This window comes from Sinocyclocheilus grahami, unplaced genomic scaffold (genome assembly GCF_001515645.1).
Source record: "Sinocyclocheilus grahami isolate Dianchi unplaced genomic scaffold, SAMN03320097.WGS_v1.1 scaffold305.1, whole genome shotgun sequence".
Lineage (NCBI taxonomy): Eukaryota > Metazoa > Chordata > Actinopteri > Cypriniformes > Cyprinidae > Sinocyclocheilus > Sinocyclocheilus grahami.
In genome coordinates, this window is record NW_015505484.1 from 940,095 (window position 1) to 966,656 (window position 26,562).

General features: G+C 35.6%; 1 protein-coding gene and 2 pseudogenes across 1 annotated transcript; 2 read left to right on the forward strand and 1 right to left on the reverse strand.

The window, feature by feature from the left end:
• Nucleotides 1-2,052, forward strand: part of LOC107601441 (baculoviral IAP repeat-containing protein 5-like) — a 4,176-nt pseudogene extending 2,124 nt beyond the window's left edge.
• Nucleotides 2,053-2,359: 307 nt separating this feature from the next.
• On the forward strand, nucleotides 2,360-10,713 carry tmem235b (transmembrane protein 235b). Its single transcript, XM_016293622.1, has 4 exons — nucleotides 2,360-2,967; nucleotides 3,598-3,654; nucleotides 3,864-4,001; nucleotides 10,171-10,713. Exons 1-4 carry the CDS (start codon nucleotides 2,796-2,798, stop codon nucleotides 10,404-10,406), a joined length of 603 nt encoding a protein of 200 aa, XP_016149108.1. The 5' UTR covers nucleotides 2,360-2,795; the 3' UTR covers nucleotides 10,407-10,713.
• Nucleotides 10,714-14,808: 4,095 nt separating this feature from the next.
• On the reverse strand, nucleotides 14,809-23,088 carry LOC107601407 (probable low-specificity L-threonine aldolase 2; annotated as a pseudogene).
• Between the last annotated feature and the right edge of the window lie 3,474 nt (nucleotides 23,089-26,562).

Below are 26,562 nucleotides of genomic sequence, written 5' to 3' on the forward strand. Positions count from 1 at the left end.
GTTTTTGCAGCGTTGAGCAATGTAACCAATCACAGACAGATCTGTTGATTTCTTAAACGCAATGGCCAATCAGAAACGTATTGTCACAATTCACTCACTGCTGAAAGCGCCACAGTTTTGCACTCTCATGAATCATCTCCTGACTAAGTGCAGACGCGATTTAAATAAGAGATTCATTGTGCAGTTTAGAGAGCTTCATTGATTATAACGGAACTTTGTAAGATCGCGATGAACAAAGATGAGTGACGTTTTTTAGTGATAAAGGGAGCGAGCTTTGCGCACTTTCTAGGGTATCCATTCAGAATTTGTATGAAAGTTTCGTTTTTCGGACACATAGGCTACACCCTGCAAAGTTTCGGGAATGACATCCGCATATTTATGCGGGATTCACTCTCGAAATAGCAGTGATTGGCAATGGACGGAACATAGAATATGTTGATTTAATTCTGGAACCGGTGTAGTGCCGAAATGTGCACCCTGCCAAATTATGCACCCCCTAGTATTGGTAGGTTTAGGAACACCGGTCCTGGCCAAACCTCCACAGACAGCGCGCGTCCCGAGCGAGATCTAGCCTAATTCACGGACCAAAAGCGTGTGTAAACTTTGTTGAGATTGGAACATATCAACCAGTAATTTAATTTAATTTCCAGTAACGGACAGTAGAAAGTTCAACAATGAATGGTATGCGATTTATGACAGAATATAGTCCCACAACTGATCATTTATTTTTTCCTCACGTGTCTCGCCTTTGGTAACAACGATTCAAAACGGAAACATTTCAAGTAACACGGGAAAAAGACACGGAAAACTTCAGTGAACATCAGAAAATCAGCGTGCACATTTCTGGTTAAAAATGAAAGGCCATCAACTGACAAAAGGGAAGCATCACCATTTAAGTCAACAGGAAGAGCCAAAGCTATTCCACAGTTTACTAAACGGTGGCAACCTCTTTAAATTATTCTTGTTATTGTTTTGATGCTTACATCCGAGAAAAAGAAAAAAAAAGTGTTTTATTTATTTAATTCATTTTATATATATATATATATGTGTGTGTGTATTAATTATTTTTTTTTTTTTCTTGTCAGAGGAGAACTGGCCCCCCGACTGAGCCTGGTTTCTCCCAAGGTTTTTTCTCCATTCTGTCACTTATTTATATTCTATGCTTTAGTTTTGTCGCCTCTGGCTTGCTTAGTTGGGGACACTTCATTTCCAGCGTTATCGTTGACATGATTGCAAAGATATTATTTAAACTGAGCTGGATGTTGACATCACTGAATTCAATGATGAACTGTCTTTAACTGAAAAATTAGTGTTTACTATTGTCATTTTGCATTATTGACACTATTTTCCTAATTAATGCTGTTCAGTTGCTTTGTCACAATCTGTATTGTTAAAAGCGCTATATAAATAAAGGTGACTTGACTTGACTTGACTTTAGTTTTAGATACTTACCCCTCTTATGGGACATTCACTTTAAAATGTTTTATTTCTAGGGATTTCCTTGATTATGTAAACCGTTTTTAGATGTTGTTTTTAAATGCCACTCAACATTTCTCTTAGTAAATGAATGAGAAACCTAGATAGTTGTGTTTGACATTTTCTTTGTTGATAAAATAAATCTTATTTGGAGTCTGTTTTTTGCAACAAAACTGCATCTTCCAAATTTCTATAGCTAAATATTAGTGTATTTTACTTGATTTTGTCATTTACATGCTAAGAGTATGAATGAAGTAACATGTTTTGTAATCTTTCAGAAAAAATCGTGTAAACAGGCGATTGATAAATTTGAAGAGGCGGTGAAGGTCAAGAGGTCTCAGATCATCCAGACTGCGATGGGGGAGGAGTAAAGAGTTTCATTTTGCTGTGGTCTAATTTTTTTGTGGACCTCGCTTTCTTCTTTTCTTTCTTTTGTACGTCATGCAACGCTGTATGTTTTATAAATGTTACCTTGATGAAATTTGTATGTCACGCCATCTGTTGAAATTGACCATATACGCATTCTACCTTTTATACTATTTATTTTAAAATGATCTTAATTAAAAACTCTCCTATGGCCCCTGTAAAATGTTTAAGGGACATTTTACAAGTCTTATGTCTTGTTCTTTAAGTCTTTTTGTTTGTCTGTTAATTCTTAAAAAAACTGAAATAAAAAAAAAGATCTTGTACCTTTAACGAGTTTCTTGGGAAAGGGAAAACCTGGAAATATCAGAATTTTCAAGTCAGGAGAAGTCAATAGTAGTTATTAAGATAATGGCAGCTCAGCTCTAAAATATTGCATTGTCTAAATTGCTCTTATAGTGAGACTAAAAATCTTGGGAAATCGGTGTGAAAATACTTTATTTACAAATAGATACATGTATGCATTTGATAAGTTTTGTTGCAATTGCTTTTCGTATTTTCATGTATTTTTGTTTTATTATTACAAAAGGGATGGATGGTTGAATAATGTCATGAAGGGTGTTGGTTATGCACTGTACGTCATGTTTCCTCTGTACTAGTCATGCGTAATCTTGCGCTGTTGGTTGGACACGGACTGCACACACCGGTGAAGAATAAATGTCCAAGCAACCCACCTTTTTTTTTTAAACACCACAAACTTTTCTAGTAATAACATCTTTCATGTTGGATGCATCTTGGATGGCCAGCCAGCATCACTTGTTCCAGCTGTTGGATAGCGCGCGCGATTTATTCCATGAGCCTTCTGTTCAGTATCTGATCGCGTCGGTATGGTATGGTTTTCAGCTTAGTTTTCTTTTGGGTTGTCCTGAAGCGGAATCGCATATATTCGGACCGATATGAAAATTACATTCGGTTTTGTGGTCGTCGGCGGGGGTTTAACGGGTGTTCTCAGTTTCATCTCTTTAGCGCTTGCCATTGGAACGGAATACTGGTACATCATCGAGGACAAGCGCACGAACCACACCGACCCGGCGCGCACTAACTCTGGACTTTGGGGTGTTACAGATGGTATGACGCTTAATTTTCATTCTCAAGTCTTTACTCGTGAGGATCTGTGAGTTGTCTCTGATCATAGTCCGATTGTTTTATTCACTGGTAATATCTTGGGCTTTAACTGGTGTGCCTACTGTTAATTTGACCAATGGATTTCCAGGACTTTTCCTGGCATAGTTGGATAAGTATTAAAAAATTTATTTAATAGAGATTGCACCCACAATACAACATCTAGCCCAATAATACGTTTAAAACTGACCATTTAGATTACATATAAAATAAATTCTGTATTTAAATCTCTAACTTTCTTGGTGCACTGAAGGTTCGTCTTATGCAAGTGCAACCCAAATTGTAATTTGGCTTCTCAGCTATCTGAAACCCCATTTAAACAACACACTAGCTACTTTTCAGTTATATTTGTGATGTGTAATTTTTTATCGATGTACGATCTTAGTCACTGATCGAGCAGCTGTTGCTATGGTTACCTCACGCAAAATCGAATTTGGTTAGTTCTGCGCAGAAATTTGGCGCTATGTAGGCTAGACCTTATTATTTGGTCACTGAAACGTTTGAAAACAAGGTTTCGAGCTTTACAAGAATTGTGGTCATCATTTTCACCCTGGTGATTTGCTTGTGTTTTTGTAGATGTCCAAAGTCACACAGAAGACACTGGATATTCAGAATCAGAAAGGCAGATGGCAAGTGAGTGTTGTAAACCCTTTTCATTAACACAACAACCTTAACTCCATATAAAAACTGCTTATTGTGCTGCAGTGTTCCATCATGAAATAAATCTGGCTATAAATGTATCACTGAGCCATAATTGTGTGCATTTGTATGGATAAGATGTTAGGTGGTGTTTTTATAAGCCATTTCTGTGTAGCTTAACAGCTATGATTTACTTTATTCAGTCATGCATAGCGTGATTGCCATCTTGTTGCCCTTGAGTCTGGTGATGCTGGTATTTGGAGGTATCTGTGGTCTCGTCAGTTCCCTGGCCAGAAGCCGGACACTCCTGATCGGATCCGCTTCATATTTCCTCCTGTGCAGTAAGTTTGACCCAATGAATGCCATGGTTAACTCCGTAAACCTCTACTGTTATCAAATCAAAGATACCAGTTCATACGTTGCCTGCAAAAAAAAAGTTTGTCAGCAGAAAACAGAAACTTCTGAAATGCATTCATGGGTGAACCTATACAATACAATTCATAGCTTTCAGTCACATGACCGACTCGAAGACCCAGAGGGCAAAACATCCATAGAACTGCAGCACAAATCTGTCAATTTTCCATCTGTTTCCAAGCCGCAAATATTTAAATCACCCCTCAAAAGAATAAAACAAAGATATGTGAACAAAATGCAAGTTTTGGCCATTTGAAATCCAATACTATATGCAATATTTCAATCACTAAACAGCGCAACAAAACGTAGTGAAAAACACTTAGTGCCTTAATGTATTCAAAACAGTGATATTAAAAGAACAAATTCAGTACACACCTTATTGATTTTGCTTACTTTATATAGGCAAGCAGATGAGCCCATAAAATGAACGTAATGCGCTAAATGGTTCCATGTTTTCTTTGTAATGGTTTTCTATGGGAAACCATTTAATGTGAATCTTTGCACGTTGCGTTTATGTTCTGGGTTCATCTGCTTGCCTGTACAATGCATCATCAGTAAGGTGTGTATTGAATTTCGCCTTTTAATATCAGCATTTTAAATCTACATTACTACTTAATGCAAACCGCATAAAAATAACTGGCGGTCAGCCTCCGCTTGCTGGTTGCTTCGGCAGAGGGCGGGACTAACGCACAAACTCTAATCCCATTGGCTAGTGCTCACCTTTCACCGTACGTGTTTTGATTTCAGCATATCACTTTTAGCAAACTCTGACAACGTGATTAATATTCATAAGCCCAATAGCGTCATGCACTGACACAAATAGCAATCAGGGAAAGAATTAAGTGAGCAAGAGAGAAGTTGACTTCTGTAAGTTATCTTTCTGTAAGTTATTTGTTTTAAAATAAAACTAAATATTTTACATTTGCGTAATTTTTTACGTTTTATTAATCTCAGGCAAATTCAACTTTTGTCTGCAAACTGATGGGGTACAACACAGATAAACAGTTCAAGTTCAAACAGTTGGCTCTGCAGTTCTCTGAATGACATTCAAAAACTGCAAGACTGAAGGCATTACTCACCTGGAATAATTGTAATGTCAGAGTCTTATGGGACTGATGTTATTGCGGTTCATCGTTTTCCTCTCATGAAATTGATAGGATAATAGAGAACATTCCCCCAGCTATTTCTGTGATTGAAATGAGCAATCTTAAGGTGAAAGGGAAAGGTGAAACCAAAAAATATCTGGGTAGATTTATGTAAGGAATAATACAGCCCTCAGTAATTCTGACCATGCATCAGTCTTTCATTTAAATGTGATTTTATTGCTTTTGTTCTTCCATGATCGCATGCATGAGCAGAAGAAAATAAAACAGAATAATAATGCATGCTGAGTACAACCAGAGCTCATTTCCTGAGACCCCTGCAAGAAATCCCAAAGCAACTTAAGTATCACAGGCAGGAGAATTTTGCTTTGATCTTCAAAAATACACACTGTCATTGTTGAGACATAGCTGGCTTGCTCTTTACCCCGACACCAAACAGCATCTCAAAGCCTGTATCTGAGAGTGTCCTCTCACTATGTAGCCTGAAGACATATGACTTGAATAAAGGAGTCAGCCAATGAACCCCAGCATTTATCACCGTAGTAATAAGGAGCGCATGGCAAGCGTTTAACACAGTGAAGCTTGGAATGTAAATGCAAGGGTAAAATTGTGGCATCTGCCATGTTACTTACTTATATTGTCTTTATTTTTTTGGCATGTCCTCTGTTTTTTTGGATTGGCTATCACAGACAAGAATGTAGGCTATAGTAAAATACGGATGCAATTTTGAAGGAATATTTTTACATGAGAGAATTTCACATGGACTATATTTCGTTCTTCCTCTCATAAGATGATGGTGCTTTTAAAGTAATCGTTCACCCAAAAATTCAAATTGGCTGAAAATGTACTTACATTCAGGCCATCCAAGATGTAGATCAGTTGGTTTCTTCATTTGGAGAAATATACATTACATCACTTGCTCACCAGTGGATCCTCTGAAGTGAATGGGTGCCATCAGAATGAGAGTCCAAACAGCTGATAAGTAAGATCAGGAAGCGTTATTATAAATTATGTACTGGTATTTTGGCCAGAAGCGACAGTATAAAATTAAAAACACGATGGATTTGTTTATTATACGCAGCTTTTCACTTCAGAGGATGTTAATTTATGGACTAGAGTTCTGTGGATTATTGTGATGATTATTGTGATGCTTTTATCATTTGTTCAATGTTCATTTTTGAATGAACTACTCCTTTCAGAATATCTGCATCTATTCACCAGGCTGTGATTTGTGACACACACAGTGCTGTATAAAATAATCAGTAGTTCCTGGATAGTACAAACTGTTTGTTCTAAATGAACCGACAAATGTAAGATTAGAAACAAGTCAGTTTGTTCCTGTCTAGACTCTTGGCCATGCTAATTAGAAACTGTGTTACTCTCTCTGTTTATTGGCTCTTAATTTTATGTGCATATTATGGCTGATGTGGAAATCCATTCTCATTTTGTCAGTGTTTAATTAGATGTGATTTCTGCTGCTGTTTATCCACATCAGCATATTCCGTTTTAATGAAGATTTGGTAATAATGGCTCAGGTCTTGGAATCATCAGGCACTGCAGGGTGCCACAGGAAGCTAGTTTGATTTCCTCCCTGTTTACATTGCTGATGCTTCTCTTAATTCTGAGAGCAGATGTCATAGACTAGTCGTGTGTTTATGGCTCTCTGCGTTTACAGTAAGAGCATAGTTTAGGGAGACGTTCAGCAAGAGCATCATTCAGCTCTGGTTCAGTTGATTACAGAAAAAGGTGAGTCATTTTTGGCAGCTCAAAATATGGGTTTATTAAAATAAATTACTTCCATAATGCAAACATTAAGCTGGGAGCTTTATTAGTAAAATATGAGCTTGAATGAGTGAGAATAAGATCACTGGATCCAGGCAATTTAGCACAATTGAAAAAAAAAATGTTACCGTCATTTAACAACTGAAGCAGAACCTTACTGTTAAATCAATTTTTAAAGGGGTCATACGATGCGATTTAAATTTTTCCTTTCTCTTTGGAGTGTTACAAGCTCTTGGTTCTACCTAAAAGGGCTCGTTCTAACATGCCCCCACATGTCACGATGTGGGAAGATTTGCATAACGCCGCCCAAATGTTCACGTAAAGAAAGAAGGCGTAACTTTTATTCTCGCTGTAGTATTGTTGCTGCCGCCATGTCTTGAAGGCGCTGCGTGTTTCGTTGTGAAAGCGAAACTACTTTGTTTGGCCTTCCAAAAGAGGACGATATCCGCTTAGTCATGCCTGGAGCTGATCCATGCTGGTCGGCAATAAAATACAACTTTTTTTTATAACTTTGCGCTGTGGATCGCAGGATCGGCTTTCACCGTGGATGAAGGGGAGTCCAGCCCGGAGTCGTCACATGTAGTTGCCGCAAGCCCGCCGCTGCTCACTCTAGCTGCCGGCCTCTGCTCACTCTAGCCTGCCGTATGTGACCCTGTGTTTCATTGTCAAAGCGAAACTACTTTGTTTGGCCTTCCAAAAGAGGACACGACTAGAAATCAGTGGTTAAGTTGTATTTACAACACTGTTCCAGAACAGTTCAACCCAAATATTCTGATGTGTCCAGCGCATTTTATGGAGGGCTGTTTCCTGATCCTGGTAAAGTCGACTACAATGCCAGCTGTTCTGACTCACAGACTGTAAGTACGTTTTTTATATTTAAAGAATTTGCCACTGACGATTCAAATGCAAGTTTCGAGCAGTGTAGAGTATGCAGACATGGTTTTATGTTTACGCGGCGAGATGCAATGCAACGCATAAAAAGACAGTATAAGTCATTATAATCCGTAATTATGTCCCCACTGGATGCAACAAATGCCTCGTTGTTTTTGTCTCGTCGCTCCAGCCGGCATCACAATATGGCAAGGGGCGTAACATTTCCGTCACACGCTTGAGGTATTCGGCCAATCACAACGCACTGGATAGCTGGCCAATCACAGCATACCTCGCTTTTCAGACCGATGAGCTTTGTAAAAATCGATGCGTTTCAGAAAGGCGGGGCATAGAGGAGAAACAATAATGTACAGTATGTGGAAAATGTTATGTTTTTTAACCTTAAACCGCATAAACACATTTCATTACACCAAATACACAAAATAATGTTCTTTTTAGCAACATCATATGACCCCTTTAAAGACCTGTATCAGTAAAGCAAAGCAACCTTGTTTTACAAAAGTATTTGGAGACTCAAGTACTGAAATATGCTCACCCTTTAAGCCATCCAAGATGTAGACGAGTTTGTTTCTTTATCCAAACAGATTTAGAGAAATTTAGCATTAGATCACTTGTATCACAGTGAATGGGTGCCCTCAGAATGAATGTTTTGTGTAGCTAAAAGTGCATGTTTGTAATAAACAAATCCATCATTAAAGTGTTTTAACTTTAATCCATCACCAAAATACCATAATCTATAATAACACTTTATTTCAGTGAAAAGTAAATCCCCTGTTGTTTTCTGAAACCAAAATCCACCAAGACATTTTTTTAGAACTCTTTTTTTGCTTATAAACAGGGCTTGATCTGTGCATATTTCTCTCCCAATTCAGTCGAAATGACGTTTTCACTGGAGAAAGCAATATTATGGATAGAGGACTCATATTTTCAGTTAAAGTTAAAATGTCTTGATGGATTTGTTTGTTACAAACACACAGCTTTTCACAATACTTTAAATGTATTTATTTTTTATTACTTGTGGATTATTGTGATGTTTTTATCAGCTGTTTGGACTCTCATTTTGATGGCACCCATTGTTTGTTTGTTTGTTTATTTTGACAAAAAAATAGTGAATACACTCTATTCGTCAAGGATAACACAATAAAGTTTAAAACAAAACTTATTTCCATTGTGGTCCTTGATGTAAAGCCTGACTGAAAATCATATATTAAACTATTCTTACTTAAATACTCATACATCTGTTTATACACAATTTTTTCTAAAATTTGAGGCCACATTAAGAATGGAGATTGGACGATAGTTTCCAGGATCGTATCTGTTACCTTTTTTGAATAACGGAATAATTTTAGCTAACTTCATATCAGAGGGAAATATAAAATTTTCCAAGGAAAGATTAAGAATAAATGTAATAGTTGGAGCTATAATATCCGCAGCATCTCTTAAGAATCTAGCTGGAATATCGTCCAGCCCAGTTGACTTGGACACCTGAAGCTCTTCTAGCATTTTAGTAATTTGATTTACATTAACTTTAGCAAAAGAAAAACTATTTGGCAACACCCCTTGTTTTAAATAAAATCTCTTAACAAAATCAATCCCATAATTTCCTTTGAACAAAGGAAGCTTATCAACTAGACTATTAGCAATTAATGAAAAGAATGAATTAAATTTATTAGCGACTTTATTTTTAGCAAATTCTATCTGCAGAGGATCCTTTGGTCAGTGATGTAATGCTAAATTACTCATTTAAAAAAAAACTCATTTACATTTTGCATGGCACTTATGCACTTAAAAATATATGAATGGAGTTGCATTAAGTAACAAAATATCAAATCATGTGCTTTTTTTTAATGCAATATAGCACACATTTTTCAAGCAAAACATTTCACAGAAGTTGTTATAGGTACAAAATACCAGTCTTTATGCAAAGAAAAATGCTATTCAGGCTTCAGTGCTCGTGACTGAATACAGATATGAATGTGACATTGAAGACATTAAAACCATCACAGCCCACACACATCCAATGTTCTATCAACTACTTGTCATTGATTAAAAGAAACTGCCAAGCATAATAAAAGCGACTAGATTTTAATGTCAAGTTACATCTGCTGAATTAAGACTGCTTGCCATTTTTAGCCCACATCTAAATATGCAACTGTCTTTTTAAAATCCATCTACTGTACATCCATCATCTGCTGTACACCACAAAGTGACGAATGCCTTGTATCCTCTGATAGAACAACAAGTCTAAGGTCTAAATGATGCTTAATTGGTTTTAGTTGTGTGTGTGCATTCATGCGTGCCTGTGCATGTGTTTTCTCAGGTCTTCTCACTCTCTCTGGGGTGAGTCTGTACATCAGGTACTCTCAGAAGGCTCTGGAAGAAACTGAAAAGCGAATGGGCCGTGAGCAAATGGCTCAAGTACACACATCATTCGGCTGGTCTATGGGCATGGCCTGGATCTCCTTTCTTCTGGAGGTGATCACTGGTCTTCTCCTACTGCTGGCTGTCAGGCTGGTGCCTTTAACCCAGTATGAAGAGTCTGTCGCCCCCATATAGAGACTCACCACCACCTCCTTGAACCATATATGTCCATTTCAGGCAAGGTAGTCAGTATTTGTCAAGGTAAGGCCTCCTCTCTGTCTTACATTTTTATGTACATACTAAGCATTTACATTCTTAGTATGTTTTGTATTCAAAACTATTTTCACATGCTTAAGATCATGAAAAACATTCTTTTAAATAGTAGTGTAGATATGGACAACCAAATTGCCCTTTGCAATATGCAAAATATATCAGATATGGATATCAGAACTGTTAAGTAAATTACATTTTAATTATAATTTTTTTGTTAGTGGTCATTCTGTTTCGTTCTATGAGCTCTTTTACAATTTATAGCATATAGACCAGTTCAAAGGCCAACTGTCTGGCTAATTTTCATATCTTTTGTTGATAATTGCTACTGTAATTGCTAGTAAATTTCATGTGTTTTTGCGCCGCTCTAATGTATTATATTTTATGCTGGGCTTCTGCTTTCCATTATTTGTGTATTCACTGTTTTTCTCTTGCTGTTATTATCCTTGATTTTACATTATGAACGGAGCATGTAACAGGAAGCGTGACCTAACTGTATATGTTTTACAGCCATCCATTGTTCATTAAATATGTGTAATTTATGAAAAGGCTTTTCTGAACAAAATTCATTTGAATTTTGCTGTTTGATTTGCTTTATATTTGATATCTTCTTTGATGTTTTTATTCAGGCTTCTGAAACTTAACATTTCATGACTGAGTGCTTTGAATGTTTTATCTTTGATCTTTTCATGAGTCTATCGCGTTTATAAAATATATGCTAAGATGGATCATATCTAATCATAGTTATTTGTCTTACATTGCTATCCATCAAACCCAAACAAGCAGATTTAATTTGCAATGCCGAGAGACATCTCACAATCCCTGAGAAGCTATGTCTTGTGAATGCTGTTGTTCTTAAAAAATAAAATCTTCTCATTTAAATGTACGTTTAAGTGCTTTCCACTTTAGCTTGATTAGTAGCTGTTGTTGTTTGTCATTTATAGTTGTTATATTGTAATTTATATTATTCTAATTTTGGTTTATGGCAACAGTGAGGAACATTATGCTTTTAGATATTCATCAAGATTAAAGCTTAACTGAATTGTCTGTATGTAATGGTTTTTGTATTTGAACTTTTTTGGACTTTTGTTTTACAAAAATGTATCAAGAATAACATATTTGTGCACCAAAAGGCTGGGCAAACGTGACTTACAGGCAAATAATAATAATCAGGGACAACTATAATATTTCTAATTCTTAGTATACACTCTTATCATATATGGCAACAAAGCTTTAAAATATCAGCAACAGAAGAAGAAATGTGACTCAGCATAGTGATTCAAAAGGTGCTTTTGGCACACTTGGATGAATTTATTAATCAGAAAGAATGTATTGTCTTAAATGAGCACCCTCGTGGGTTAAATTTTTTCTATGTAGGATAACAGTACCCATAGACGTCAGAGGTCTGCTTTAACACTTTCAGAGGGTGACAAGCTCTGGCAGAGGCAAGAAATCTGAATCATTCAACTTCCTTTTCAGGTGTGGAAATAAAATTGAAAAAGTGAGTGATGAGACTGCCTTTTTTTTAATTAAAAAAAACATTGGTCTTGATGCTTCTTTCCAAACCGAAATTGATTATTGTTCATTTGTCTTATTATTTGTGTAAATTACAGCCATTTCATTTAAAGACCAGGCTGGTCTGAAAGCATACATGACCAAATGCTGCATCCCAAACCGATGTAAATGTTTTTTGTTGAATTATTCACAAACTATAAATTGTGCTTTGTTGCCATCCCTATTTTTGACATCTTTTAGATGAATACATTGAGTCCAGTAATAGCACTCAAGCCCTCACTGAATAATTTAGAATTTCTGTTGGAGACAGCATGCTTTTGTGGCCTCCTCCATAAGTAGATGATTAGTCCACCCCATCAATCGTACACGGCCCCATCAGAGCGTTAGCGAACCACACAAGGCTGAAATTAATGTTCCTTTGGGCTGGCCTTGTGGCTCACTCCATAATGGCACATGGCAGTATTTTTCCACCATGAGATCTTTCACCCATATATGCGGTCTATCAATGTGCCCATCGATTCTCTGGTATTTATGCAACCACATGCAGCATACATAAATACAACCACTAATTAATCCCAATGAGATTATCAGCAGTCAACAGTTTTACTATTTAAGTTTTGAAATATTTCTCTCATTTTTCATTCTGTAGTGTAATTTAATGTGCACATTTATTATAACAGACTTCACACTCCAAAAATCCTAAAATGGCTTTGTTGGCAGAAAATACAAATGACTGCAAACAGGCCAATCTCACAAAGCCACTCAAATGTCCACATTTCACCACAAAATTACGTGTTTATGAGCATACAATATTTTGCATTTGTGATGTTATTTTTAGGACAATTTCACATATTTTACCCACTTCTTTACCATAATGCACTTAACATTTTGCTATTTCCATTAATGACAAATCTCTTATAGTACAGCAATTGTTTACTACTTTTTATTTTTCAAAACAATACTTTAAAATACATTTAAATTTGCACAAATTCAAATTACTACAACAAATACTATATACATTGTATAGAGTATGTATAAATACATTTTTAATTTATATATATGGTAATAAGAATATGAAAATGAGAATCTGCTTTCATTATAGTGAGAATGTAAAAACTATGAAATGTGCTTAGTTGTCATGAAAATGTAAAAAAACAAAAAAACAAAACATCTATAAGCAAAATATCATTTTTACATTCCTTTTATTTAAAAATTACATATTTTACCCAATTCTTTACCATAATGCACTTAACATTTTGCTATTTCCATTAATGACAAATCTCTTATAGTACAGCAATTGTTTACTACTTTTTATTTTTCAAAACAATACATTTAAATTTGCACAAATTCAAATTACTACAACAAATACTATATACATTGTATATAGTATGTATAAATACATTTTTAATTTATATATATGGTAATAAGAATATGAAAATGAGAATCTGCTTTCATTATAGTGAGAATGTAAAAACTATGAAATGTGCTTAGTTGTCATGAAAATGTAAAAAAACAAAAAAACAAAACATCTATAAGCAAAATATCATTTTTACATTCCTTTTATTTAAAAATTGGCATAAAACCTGACATTTTCCTGACAGGTTTTGTCAGAATAGCCCACAATTACTCTATTGATGTTGTGCACAAGAGACTGCATAAGTTATGCAATTTTTGGAAGGCAAAACAAGATATTGGCTTGTCAGCCATGACACTGTTTACAATGTCTTGACTAAATTTCGAGGGCTATTGAAAACTGCAAATAAGCAACAGAATTAATTAAAATGCCCAAAACCAGTTTAGGGATGTGTCATTTAACATTAATTATAAATATAGCATATAAATATTTATATAATATATAAATATAGTTACTCCAGGTTTCCTGGAGGTTTCAGACTTCAAATCAAGATACACAGAAACTTGGAGGCTAGCACTCTCTACTTATGCTACATCTTTAGCAGTTATCATAATAACTCAACAGTGAGATTAGTGTCGGCTCTGCATCTAAACCCCTAAAAGGTGTTTTAGTAAAACATAGTCCCCTACTTTGACCATCATAAACCAAACATTTAGAATTTAGAGGTCCTACCTTCACCTGATTAACAAATAACCTTTGTCTTTCTTTGCCCACATTCTCTTTACCTTTACAGTATTTACTTTAGCCTTCTGTTTAATCTGACAAACATTTTTAACCGCTTCAGGAGCCTCATTTATAAAGCGTGCATATGCACAGATTTGATCTTAGAGTGTGTGTACGCTTAAATCTACGCCAATGCTCATATTTGTAAAAGCTGCCTTTGACGTGGAAAAGTGCTTAGCATTACGCCAGGGTCTGAGTAAGACGTACACACTTTTTTTTGCTGAAACAATTCAGTTGCTCACAAGTTCAAGATCATTTGCGATTCAAAGGTTTTATACATCTGAAAGCGAGGCATACGTGCGTTTTCTGTGTGTACGTTCATTCTAATTTAGGATGGTTTCTACGCAACCTTTTATAAATGAGGCCCCTGATGTCTTGGTGTCACTAGGTTACCTGAGAACACATTTCTACACTCATTATATATTTATAGTATATATTTATAATATATAGCAACTATTAATCAAGTAATGAGAAAGTCTTTTTTTTTGTTCTGAAACTTAAACAATGTTTTTATAGTGCAGTGAACTCTTATGTAAAAAGATCAAGGGAATTTTGTTTCTCAGTTCATGACCCCTATAAGATCCAGCCCTGGACACCAGATCCTGTCAGAAAATATTTGTTTTGTCTGGTAACAGAACAACTAGTCAGCAAAATAGTCTTAATACCCAAAACACATTAACAGCCTTCTTTCAGCCAAGAAGTTGACTGAGCAAAGCCAGTGAAGAGCAGAAGCTGGAGTCGAAGTGATGATGATAAGAAAGGAGCAGAGTTTATTGAATAGTCTGTTTCAATGCTCACAAATCACAACAAGTAGTGTTATACCAAACTGCTTCACAACATCCCATAAACCTCGACTTATCACTTATTCATGAAGACAAACAGCCCCTGAAATATGCAATCATAAGACTACACAACAATGGAAAAATAATATAAAAAGCAACTTTAATATAATATAAATTACTAATTAACAAACGAATCAATGAAATTAATATATAAGGCCTATAATGATTATTATAAATGATTATATGATTTAATGGAATAATGAAATGATTATAAATGAATAAAGAATAAATGAACATAAAAGAAAGTAAAGTACAACACAAATGTATGATTGCTCTCTTGAAGCAAAACACACGCATTTGAGGATCTTCAAATCCTTCTGTAGTGAATATAATTATGATTATATATTATGGAATATATAATTCCCCCAACATGGGGGAACATCAGAACCTTGACCCCCTGGCCCTTGAGCCTCCACTTCCTCTTCATCTACGCCTGCCATCTGCTCGCAGAACTCTGCGGTGCTCATCTGCAGACAGAAAAATTTTGGTTTCCACAGTGTTCAGATCCAACTGGTACAGAGGAGGGTCACATTGTAACAATGCTACAAGAGAAAAGGCAAAAGACATTCCATCAGAATCTTGAAATAGAACTTTAGATATTTAAATTTGGCTCAGTGGAACACAAAAGGGGGCATTTAAATAATCAAATTTTAAATGCACTGAATGGGGACTGAAACTTTCAAGCTTCAAAAAGGGCACCATGTCCATATGACTTATATGTGCATTATATTCCAAGGCCTCTGGTGTCATACAATTGCTTGTGTGAAAAACAAACCATCATTTCAAGTCATTATTCACTGATGTACAATACAGTTACCTGCTGCATTCACTGAGTCATTGAGTTGAACTCAAGGTCCAAATCTATTTGATTTGTCAACAGAATCATTAAAATTATCTTTTGTGCCCTTTGAAGCTTGAAAGCCCCTGTCTGAAATTAAAAAGAGCAAAAAGTCACCTTTTGTCATCCCTGGAAGAAAGACTGTTAAATAGGTTTCTAATTAACGAGGGTGACTAAATAATGACTTTAATTTTTTACTGAACTGTTCCATTGATATGATTTAGTTTAACAGCTTCAATTCTGACTAACTTGTTTTCTTTTTATGCTTTAATTTAGTTTCTGATTTCTGAAAGACCCACTGTGGTGAAAAACAAGTTTGTAACATTGTTTACATTTGTCATTTCATCAATCAACACCATTGAGCAAACTGCAGTGGTACCAAAGATAGTTTTAAAAATATGGTTTGAATCCCCATTTCTTACCATCACAAACATGTAACCAATCCTATCAGCATGCTGGTGGGGTTTTTCATATCATTAGCCAACTGTATCTACCTAAGAATATTGATTTTAAGAAGGTAGCTGCCTGAGATGGCAAATGGGAACATGAGCTGCGTCCCAAACTACATACTATACACTATGCACACTATACTACTATTTAGTGTATGAATTATATAAGGTTATTTTGTCACTCATAATTGGAGACTGATAGTCCCCCCCCCACAGTTATTTAAGTGCATCATCCGTGTATTTAAAATGCACTTTCTTTACTGGAATTTTCAGTGTGAACTCTCTGCTCACACCCTTTATACACAGCACAGAATAGTGCATAAGTATGTGAATTGGGATGCACCTATGGTTTATGTAACATTAGCAACACATTATTAGCTGTTTGATAATATAGTCAAGCCCAAGGCTAATGCTATCAATTACCATTATGTGTCTGATGTTGTAGAGAGTGATAAATAAAATACATTGACTTGTAGACAACCATGTGTAATTAGCTCTTCCTCTTCAGAATCAGTTTCAAACATGTATGGCTGAATCGATCCAATATTGCAACTTGTCATTGTGTAGCGTTTATTACTTAAGTTAACCGAGTTAAAGTGGATCAAGTAGTCTGATCTGGTGTGATTGAGTGGAGGTGGGGACTAGTTTGCATATTCATACTTACTTGTATACTAAAAGGGAGTTACATTAAAGCCATTTTAGGGCATTTAGAAATTTTCATGAGAAAAAATACTCGGTTACACTTTACTTGAAGGGGTGTGCATAAGACTGACATGACACCTTCATAATCATGACATGACACCTACATAATCATGACATGACACGTCATGAATATGAAGGTTTTTTTATGCATGTTTATGACAACTGTCATTAAGTGTCATTTGCTCAGTTATGTAATTTTTAATGCAAAGATGACATTGTTTGAGATGTCTTTGTTATGGGCTATGGTTAGTGGTAAGGGTAGGGTAGGGTTAGGTCATTTTAGGGCATTTAGAAATTTTCATGAGAAAAAAAACTTGGTTACACTTTACTTGAAGGGGTGTGCATAAGACTGAGTTATTTTAATTATGAAAGATGAGTTTTAAGGGATAAAATTGGTGACTGCAGGGAGACTTTAAATAATCTACATTCAGTCATAGAGGTTTACTAAGTATTATGGCCAAATGTGAATAGGTGTAATTAGATGACTAACAAAACGGTGGTGCTAATGAACTAATTCCAGCTACTGTGAATAAGAGTATTTTATATTCTTAATATATTCCTTTAATTCTTTTATAATTATTATGGTCTAAGAAAAGGTCTTCATTATGCAAAGGCTAACTAAATCATTACACTTACAGTGCTTGTACAGTGTTGTGCTGAGGGTGGAAGGAAATCTATTGGGTTCTGTCACCTTGAGCAAAGCTCCTGGCTTTCCTGTGGTCCTCCTCCAATCTGCCAATCATGTCTGACAGGGCAATCTTACCAGCTGCTGCCAAGACACCCGATTGGCGCATTCCGCCGCCAAGTGCCTTGCAGGCGTGTACTGCTCTCTGTATGAAATCTTTTGACCCACCTAGCATGGTCCCCACAGGTGCCCCGAGTCCCTGCCAAAGAGCCAATCAGATCAGATTTCCAGCTCTTCACATGAAATTTAATAGACAGGGATAGAGAATACAAAACAGAATCAATGAAAGAAAACATTCTGAACCATACCCAGACAGCAAGCAGTTTCGGCCCAGATCCGACGACATCTTGCCCGCATGGATTTCACACGGGCCAGATGTGGACCGGATCTGGGCCAAAACTATGTTGCTGTCTGGGTACAGTACAATACAGTTCAGATATGATTATTGTACTAAATGGATGCATGTTTACACACCATCCACCGTAATGCACTTAATATGCTTGGGGGCTTTCACACAGAACATCCTTTTTGTTAAAAAAGCATTTTCCTAAAAGATTCATGTCATACTTTTACATTTACATTACACTTACATTTTATTATCTGAGGCAGTTATTTTAGTATCTTTTATGCTATTACGGTATTTATTAGTATTTTATTTTTATTTTCAGTTTATTTTAATTTCAGTTTCAGTAGTTTAGTTTTTTCCCAGTTTTAGTCATTTTAGTACTTGGTGTTTTTTTTATTTCGTTCAAAAGTTTGGGGTCAGTAAGATTTTACGCCTTTAAACAAAGACTTTTTAAAATACTATAAGAACAGTCGTATTACTTAATATAACTGTTATTAATATGTAACTGCTACTAATATATATTTTTTTATGTAATTTATTCCTGTGATGGCAAAGCTGAATTTCTTTGCAGCCATTACTTCAGTCTTCAGTTTTACATGATCTTTCAGAAATCATTCCAACATGCTGGTGCTCAAGAAACATTTCTTATTATTATCAATGTTGGAAACAGTTGTGCTGCTTAACATTTTTGTGAAAACATTTTTTTCCCCAGGATTCTTAAATAGAAAGTTCAGAAGAACAGAATTTATTTGAAATAGATTTTTTTGTAACTGTCCAACTTGATCAGTTCAATGCATCCTTAATAAAAATACAATAGTAAAAAAAGGACTGACTCCAAACATTTAAATTAATATATTAAATAATGAATTGTACAAAATCAACATGTTGAGTTAACATTAACTTCATATCAGACATACAATGTCGTATTTAGCAGAAGTGAATGAATTAGAACAGCTAACTGAGCTTTATATATACAAATAGCCATACTATAAAAACTGAAATTGTATTAAAGTGGACCATAAACAAGCACGGTCAGAGAATATGAGTGCTCACCTTGGACAGACACACACTGACAGAGTGGCAGTGCTGCAGTATAGCAGAGGGTTGGATGCCCAGAGCCAAAGCTGCATTCATCACCCTCGCGTCATCCATATGCAAAGCCAAAACAAACTTATCAGCCACAGACCAAAGCTTTGAGTGAGAAACACATACAGTTATCTATGTCTAAGTCTTCTACATTCTTTTTCAACTTTTAACATAAAAGTGTAACGTGGATGTTCTGAGGCAATGGATTAAACTATTTGTGCTGCAGTGCTGAATAAATCAGTCTATGTTTAATCACTCATTTACTAAATGAACATCACCAGGAAGTGTAAATGGAGGAATTGTGTCCCATTGCTCAGATTTTAGCCCCAGGTGTCTGGCTGCCTTAACATATTCTCTCTCTCACACATTTAATGAACCAATGTTTAACCAATATCTAACCTCCTGCAGGAAGGATAGTGGGAGGACTCGACCTCCCTGAATGTTGTACGCGTTTTCCACACAAGCCAGGCGGGAGAGTGGGTAGTGTGGGTCAGGGTAACCGTGACGGATCTGGGAAATCAGCTGGTTGAGGTCAAAGGTGCCATCGCCAAGGGTAGTGACTGTTGGAGAATGGACGCCTGCAAGCTATGAACAAAAACAAAAGCACGTTGTATTTCAGCCTACAGATAATGTGGTATATGGGTGCTTCTTCAACTGAGGGCACATTTGGACTTTTCGAAAATAAACTCTCTTAAAACACACATTTCATACCTCCACTAGTTAATTTAGTTGGTCTGCCAACAAAGTTGATACTAAAAATATACTACTGTTCAAAAGCTTGGGGTCAGTAAGTTTTTTTTTTCTTTCTTTTTTTTCAAGAAATTAATACTTCTATTCAGCAAGGACCCATTAAACTGATCAAAAGTGACAGTAAAGACTTTTACAATATGTGTTATTTATTTATTTATTATTATTATTATTTATCAAAATAAAGGCAGCTTTGGTGTGCAGAAGATTTAAAGAAAAAAATCTTTAAATCACCACATCTCCAAATTATAATTGTGTTTAATAACATTCTGTGGTGGAAATTACATTTTAATATTTTGGAATGAATTGGCAGGCTCCTTTATGTGCGACATAAATCATGTAGTTGTCATGCAGTATTTAATAAAAAATTATATTGATATAAGATTTCAAGAATAATAAAGGGAATGATATGAGAGACAAAAACATAGTCTACGTAAGAGACAAATAGCCCCCATTTGTTCATACCTGTGCACTTCCCCCTTGCTCGTAAACGTGAATATGAGAGAGATCACCTACTATCATCTCATCGCCCCTCTCTCTGCAGTGCGCCATAACTGAGACAAAGAAAAAGGAAAGAAATATGAGGGAAGAACAGCTCTCCTATGCATTAGTGTAACATCTGGTCACTAACAAGAACAAAATTCCAAGAAGAGTGAGCTATTTCTGTGAGCGCAAATCAATATTATTTTTGAAATATCAGATTTTAATTTTCAGAAGCGGCTCTCAGGCAGTGACAGAGACCACAGTGACACTGGAAAACAGCATTATACGTGTCCATTTTACCTCAAAGCTTTTACCAAGTGACAACTGTAAACAAGTTTTATTAATAGCCCTGGGCACCATCCTGCAATCTCACCTGCAATCAGGTTACTCATCGTTCCTGTGGGGACATACTTCCATGCCAAACATATCAGCAGCAATTTTCTGTACTTCTACAGAAAGAATGGGGGGGGGGGGAATTCATATAAATGTACTAATGCAAGAACATATGTAAACAATTGTTTGCATTGCATATATAAACACTAATAGTTAAAAGTCTGGACTTGCATACTCATTTTTTTTTTAAATATTTAATAGTACATTGATCAGAACTATGCTAAATCTCATGGAAGTATGGAAATTGTGTACTGACAAAAAATAAACCAAAAGTATTTTATATTTTATCTTATTCAAAATGTTTCAAAAGATTTCAACACATCATGAGGTGAAACCTAGCTGCTTTCAGTCTAATTTGTCCAACTAAAATAAATAAATATATATATATATAATGTAAAGACAGTAGAAACAGTACGTTTTTAATGTTTAAGTCATATGTTCACCAAGGCTTCCTTTATTTGATCAAAAATACAATAAAAACAGTAATATTGTGAAATATTAGAATTTCAAATAACTACTCTCTATTTTAATACATTTAAAAATGTGATTTATTTCTGTGATGGATTAATTTTCATTTGCTGCTCAAGAAACACTTCGTATTAATGTTGAAAAACAGTTGTTTTTTTCTCGTAATATTTATGCTTTGATGAATGGAAAGTTCAAAAGAAAATTTTAAATAAAAATATTTTGTAACATCAAAAATGCATTTACTGTCACTTACATCCTTGTTAAATAAAAGTATTAATTCCTTTTTTTTATAAATATATAAATAAAATAATACAAATATTAGCCTACTGATCCCAAACTTGTTAGAGCCAGTGTATGTACAGAAAAAAAGTATAACAGTATTTAAAAAATGTGGTTAACAACTTGTAATGCTGCGTTACATAGGATTATTAGCTGATGAAATACAAGTAGTTTTTATTTAACAAGATGCAAAGCATAGACTAACACAGGGTAACGGATGTGTACCGCCCTCTTCTGGCCAATTATAGGAACAGCAGGTAAAACTGCAGACCATAAGAGGAGCAAGGTTGCATCTACCACATCTGTTTTATGTATTTAACTTAATCACAGTTAAGTACGACTGGAACCTTTAAACTTATCAGAATAAAAAGAAGCACACAACTGACTGTGTGTCTATCTCTAAACATTGACCATGGGGTCTTCTCCGAACACATTGTCTCCGACCCAGAGCGTAGGGCCCCGAAACACCAGGGGGCCCCCTTGCTCTCAAAGATGATTTAATTTTAGTTTCGTTTTTTAATTTGGCCAGCGGTTATGAAAACCGCTTATGTCATTTATTTTTTAATGCGGTGCGCTGTCACCCTTTCTACGTAAAAATCAGTCAAATCATGTAACGTGAATGTCATACAGTGTCTTACTAGAGACAAAAAATAATAAAATAAACCGAGTCGAAAGCGTACCGAGCCGCGGAAGAGACACCGTTTATCAAGCAGACAAAGGTGTTTCATTCATTCATAACTCGTCATTCGTCATGAGGTATATTCCGCAATAGCTAGTGAGTCAGTTCACAGGACTTTACTGAACTTTGTTTTATTGTATTCGGTAATCATTGTAAGCGGCCTTAAGCTTATAGACATGAATAATAGAAACTCGATGACATCCATCAGTTTACAGTAATCCTCTCAAAACTACAAAATTACTCGAGGTTGTTGAGTCAACAGAAAGAATTCTTTCTTTTTGTCCTGTACGGCTGCTGACGTTAGCCTAAGTGAACACTTTCGAAGCTAACGTTAGCATGTAAAGCTAAGATGATTAAACGTATATAAGATTGACAGATATTGAACTTAAATATTGAATTTCCATATAGTAAAAATACACACTGATACGCCTATGCGGCAAAAAGGCCCATGTGCGCTAAATTTTGGTCTAAATCCAAATGTGTTCATTTTGTTGTTTTAGGTTAGAAGACAATGGGAAGAATTGCCATCAGACAAACCACAGCTGACAACCAGAGACGCACACACACACACACACACACTGAAAGAGCACAGCAACTTTACAATTGTTCAATTAAAATAAACGTATTTTGCTCCATACAACGTGTCTGTTGTCTTTGATTAGCCTAAATGTAAAATAAAATGAAATGACATTCAGAGGACTTAAAGCGAAAGTCCCCTAAACGTCCCGAATGGCCGCTGCACGTCCTGTGAACGTCCCCTTGAACGTCCGGAGGACGTCTTCGCGAACGTCCCCTCGACGTCAAGGGGACCCTACACTCTGACTCCGGGGGACTTTCGCAGAGGCCATTTAGGGGACGTCCTGGGGACCTTTTTTTGTTAGCTGAGAAACCACTTGCAACGTACAGTCTGATCTGTAATATTGATCCCGGTGAAAATTCTGTAGCCTGCCTTACCCATATTGAGTGATTGTCAAGAAAAAACTGTTTGCATTTACCGTAATACGTTGACTAAAGTTATATTCACTTTGTCCACTTGTGGGCGCTCAGGTATAACATTTGCAGAGGCTTAGCACTATCAACAGTTATTGAGGACTAAACTTTAGCTTGTGGAGTTGAACGTCTCTCAACTGCATTTTGTAGTAGTATATTACATTTTCTTTGCCTTTCTTTTGCTATGTAATTTATCTTACAGTGCCCTCAAAAAGTATTTGGGTACACTCAAAATGGCACTGCATTAAATAATATACCATAAAGCGGCTGTCAGCACAAGCACGTCTGGTCATCAAATTTTGTGGAAAATATTTAAAGTTAAAGTGATGAACTACATCTATGGTTACTTTACACCTCTGTGTGAACTTGAGGATTTTGAGAAAACTAACTTAGTTCTAGGAAAAGCTCTTGCGTCATTTGTTTGCAGATGCCATATTGTGATATTTTGTAGGATCTAATGCAATGACATCCTTCAATGACATTTAGATGTGACTTTTGGAATAATATACATTTTTTTAAATGCTCACCAAGGCTGCATTTTTTTTAATGAAAAAATAAAGAGAAAACAGTTATATCATGAAATATTATGATAACAATTTAAAACGTAATTAATTCCTGTATATATATATATTAAATGTTTTCAACAACTTTTCTATTGTTTCAACAAGATTTTATTATTTAAAGTAACACAAACAAGTTTATTGTTTAATATTAGAATATAATTTGAACATTATACATAACAGATTAGCACGTAATACACTTAGAAGACAGGGATGTCTAACAATTTTAGACATCTTGACTGCATATCATTCTTCTAACTCGTAACTAGAAACAATTGGACTTAACAGTATGTCCACCTACAGATGTGCAGCAATGTCATTTAGTCACAACATGCATGTTTGCTGTAATTGCTGAGTAACTGCAAGACTTATTGAAGATGCTGTCCGTTTGACTGTTATATGTGACCACTAAAATATCTTCATCCCATTAATAGCTCTTAATTGCAAATAAAAAAATAACATCACAACCGGTATGTCAGCAAGGCTCCTAATTCAGCTTGATGCTCGAGTGTCACGCTCACATGCTCAGTGCTGTGAGTAACACGATCTTATTTACACTCAGACCTGAAAGGCCTGTCCACCCGCTGCAGTGATGTCATACGGTCAGCAGCGGAGGTTTCCTGGCCTTTACTGGCTGTGTTTCCAGCAGCTGAGCTCTGCCAGGCCGACTCTAATAAAACCCTGCGGGAGGTGTCAGGAGAGGTTGTGAAAGTGAGTCGAGCAGCTGTCTGGGTTTCCAGTAAGAGGCAGGAGGGTGGGGGCAGGTGAGGGCTGGGGTGTGCCAGAAGGCACCCGATTCTTACATTATATTCAAATGAGAGCATTTGTCATCCATCCCATGCCAGACTGCTCTGGCTGTAGGGCATGACTTGTGGTGCAGCAGAGAGATCTGTGTGTGGCGAGAAAACTCCCATCATGATTTCTAGTGCATTCCCTATGTTCGAATTACTTCTTAGTTTGATTTAACATAACCTTTGAGGTTAGTAAAAGGATTTTTGACATATGAGGAGATTGTTTGGAGAGTTCAAACAGTGTGCTCCACGGGCTGATGTATTGTTGTTTGATGGCGGTAAAAACGGATGCATCATATATCACAGTGTCCACTTAAAAGTGCTAAATAAACATGCAAAGTGGGATTGTTTTTAGGCACAGCACGTTGTACCTTAATGTTTCAGCGTGTGTCTTTATATTTGTTTTTTACTGCAGCTGCTGGATTAGTGGCCGTAAATGAGCTGCATATGATTTTTTTTTTCTAGTGTGTCTGAAGAAACAGCTCCCTGTTGTGAGAGAAACCGTTGCAGTAAGAGGAGGGTTTACTGGAAGTCAGTTTGAAAGAGTTCCCTTCATTCTTCTATTTTTTTTTTAACCACTCTAAGATTCTACTGCTGATTGCATTGCATATTTCCCGACCAAAACTATGCACGCACAGACTGTATGTTATTGTAAATGCTGCATATTTACTCTAGTGGAGTGGGTTGGGAAGATGTTTCTCAGGAAAACTCAAGTGTTTAGATCAGCAATTTGTGTATTTCATGCTTTTTATATACTGTACATGTTCTGGGGTTTTTGTGGTTATTTTCAGTTCAGTGCTGATAAGTCCTGTGCATGCTGGCATTAGCTTTGTGTAAATATTGAAATGGTTTCCTTTTAGGAATAGTGGCCAGTTTATCTGGGTTCCTTCATAACAATGTCTGTCAGGAACAAAATGTGTTTTCAAATTAATTTTAATAATATTTTAAAATATTGTTAGGTTTTTCTCACTTTTTTTTTATTTTACAAAAGTATTTATAAAACAGTTGTTTTTGTCATGTGATCATTTTTTTCAGCTAGTTTTGTTTCATTTAGTTTTTTGTTCACTTTGCAGATTTTATGAAAATATTTTTTATATGAATAATTTAATTGCATCTTTTTTCTGTGTGGTTTAGTTTTAAAAAAAATTTCGGATCCTTTCTTTCGGGTTAGGAAATTGTTTTCATATGAAACATTTCATCATAATTTTGTTTTGATTCATTTTTTTGTTTACTTTGCATATTTCCTTTCCATTTATAACAAATGTTTTTGTATGAACTGTTTCTTCGTAGTTTTGTTTTATTAATTTTTTTTGTTTACTTTGCACATTTTATGAAAATATTATTATATGAATAGTTTCATTTTAGTTTTTTTCTGTGTAGTTTTGTTTGTTTGTTTGTTTGTTTTTTGTTTACTTTGGATCTTTTCTTTCAGGTTAGGAAAATGTTTTCATATGAATCATTTCTACTGCAATGATTGTGTTTTACTGCATGTTTTCTTTTAGTTTACAACAAATGTTTTCATATGAATTGTTATTTGTAGTTTTGATTAGCTCACTCTCTGTAAAGCACCTATTACGAAATAAAAAGGCCCATTGTAATGTTGTTTCTAACTGGTTTCTAAATGTAAAATAAAGAATTCCTACACTGTAAAAAAATAATTAATTAATTTAATAAAGACAAAAAAGTATATTTCAATAAATTGAACAAAATGAATATACCAAATTACTCAAATCAATTTTTAAAGGGGTCATATGATGCGATTTCAATTTTTCCTTTCTCTTTGGAGTGTTACAAGCTCTTGGTGCATAACGATCTGTAAAGTTGCAAAGACTAAAGTCTCAAATCCAAAGAGATATTCTTTATAAAAGTTAAGAGTCAACCACACCTACCTAAAACAGCTCGTTCTAACACGCCCCCACATGTCTACATCACGATGTGGGAAGATTTGCATAACGCCGCCCAAATGTTCACGCAAAGAAAGAAAGCGTAACTTTTATTCTCGCTGTAGTATTGTTGTTGCCGCCGCCGTGTCGTGAAGGCGCTGTGTGTTTTGTTGTGAAAGCGAAACTACTTTGTTTGGCCTTCCAAAAG

Coding starts and splice junctions, on each gene's coding strand:
- tmem235b (XM_016293622.1), top strand. CDS start 2,796: ATGAAAATTACATTCGGTTTTGTGGTCGTCGGCGGGGGTTTAACGGGT. Junction 2,968..3,597: donor ACTTTGGGGTGTTACAGATG/GTATGACGCTTA, acceptor GTGTTTTTGTAG/ATGTCCAAAGTCACACAGAA. Junction 3,655..3,863: donor ATCAGAAAGGCAGATGGCAA/GTGAGTGTTGTA, acceptor TACTTTATTCAG/TCATGCATAGCGTGATTGCC.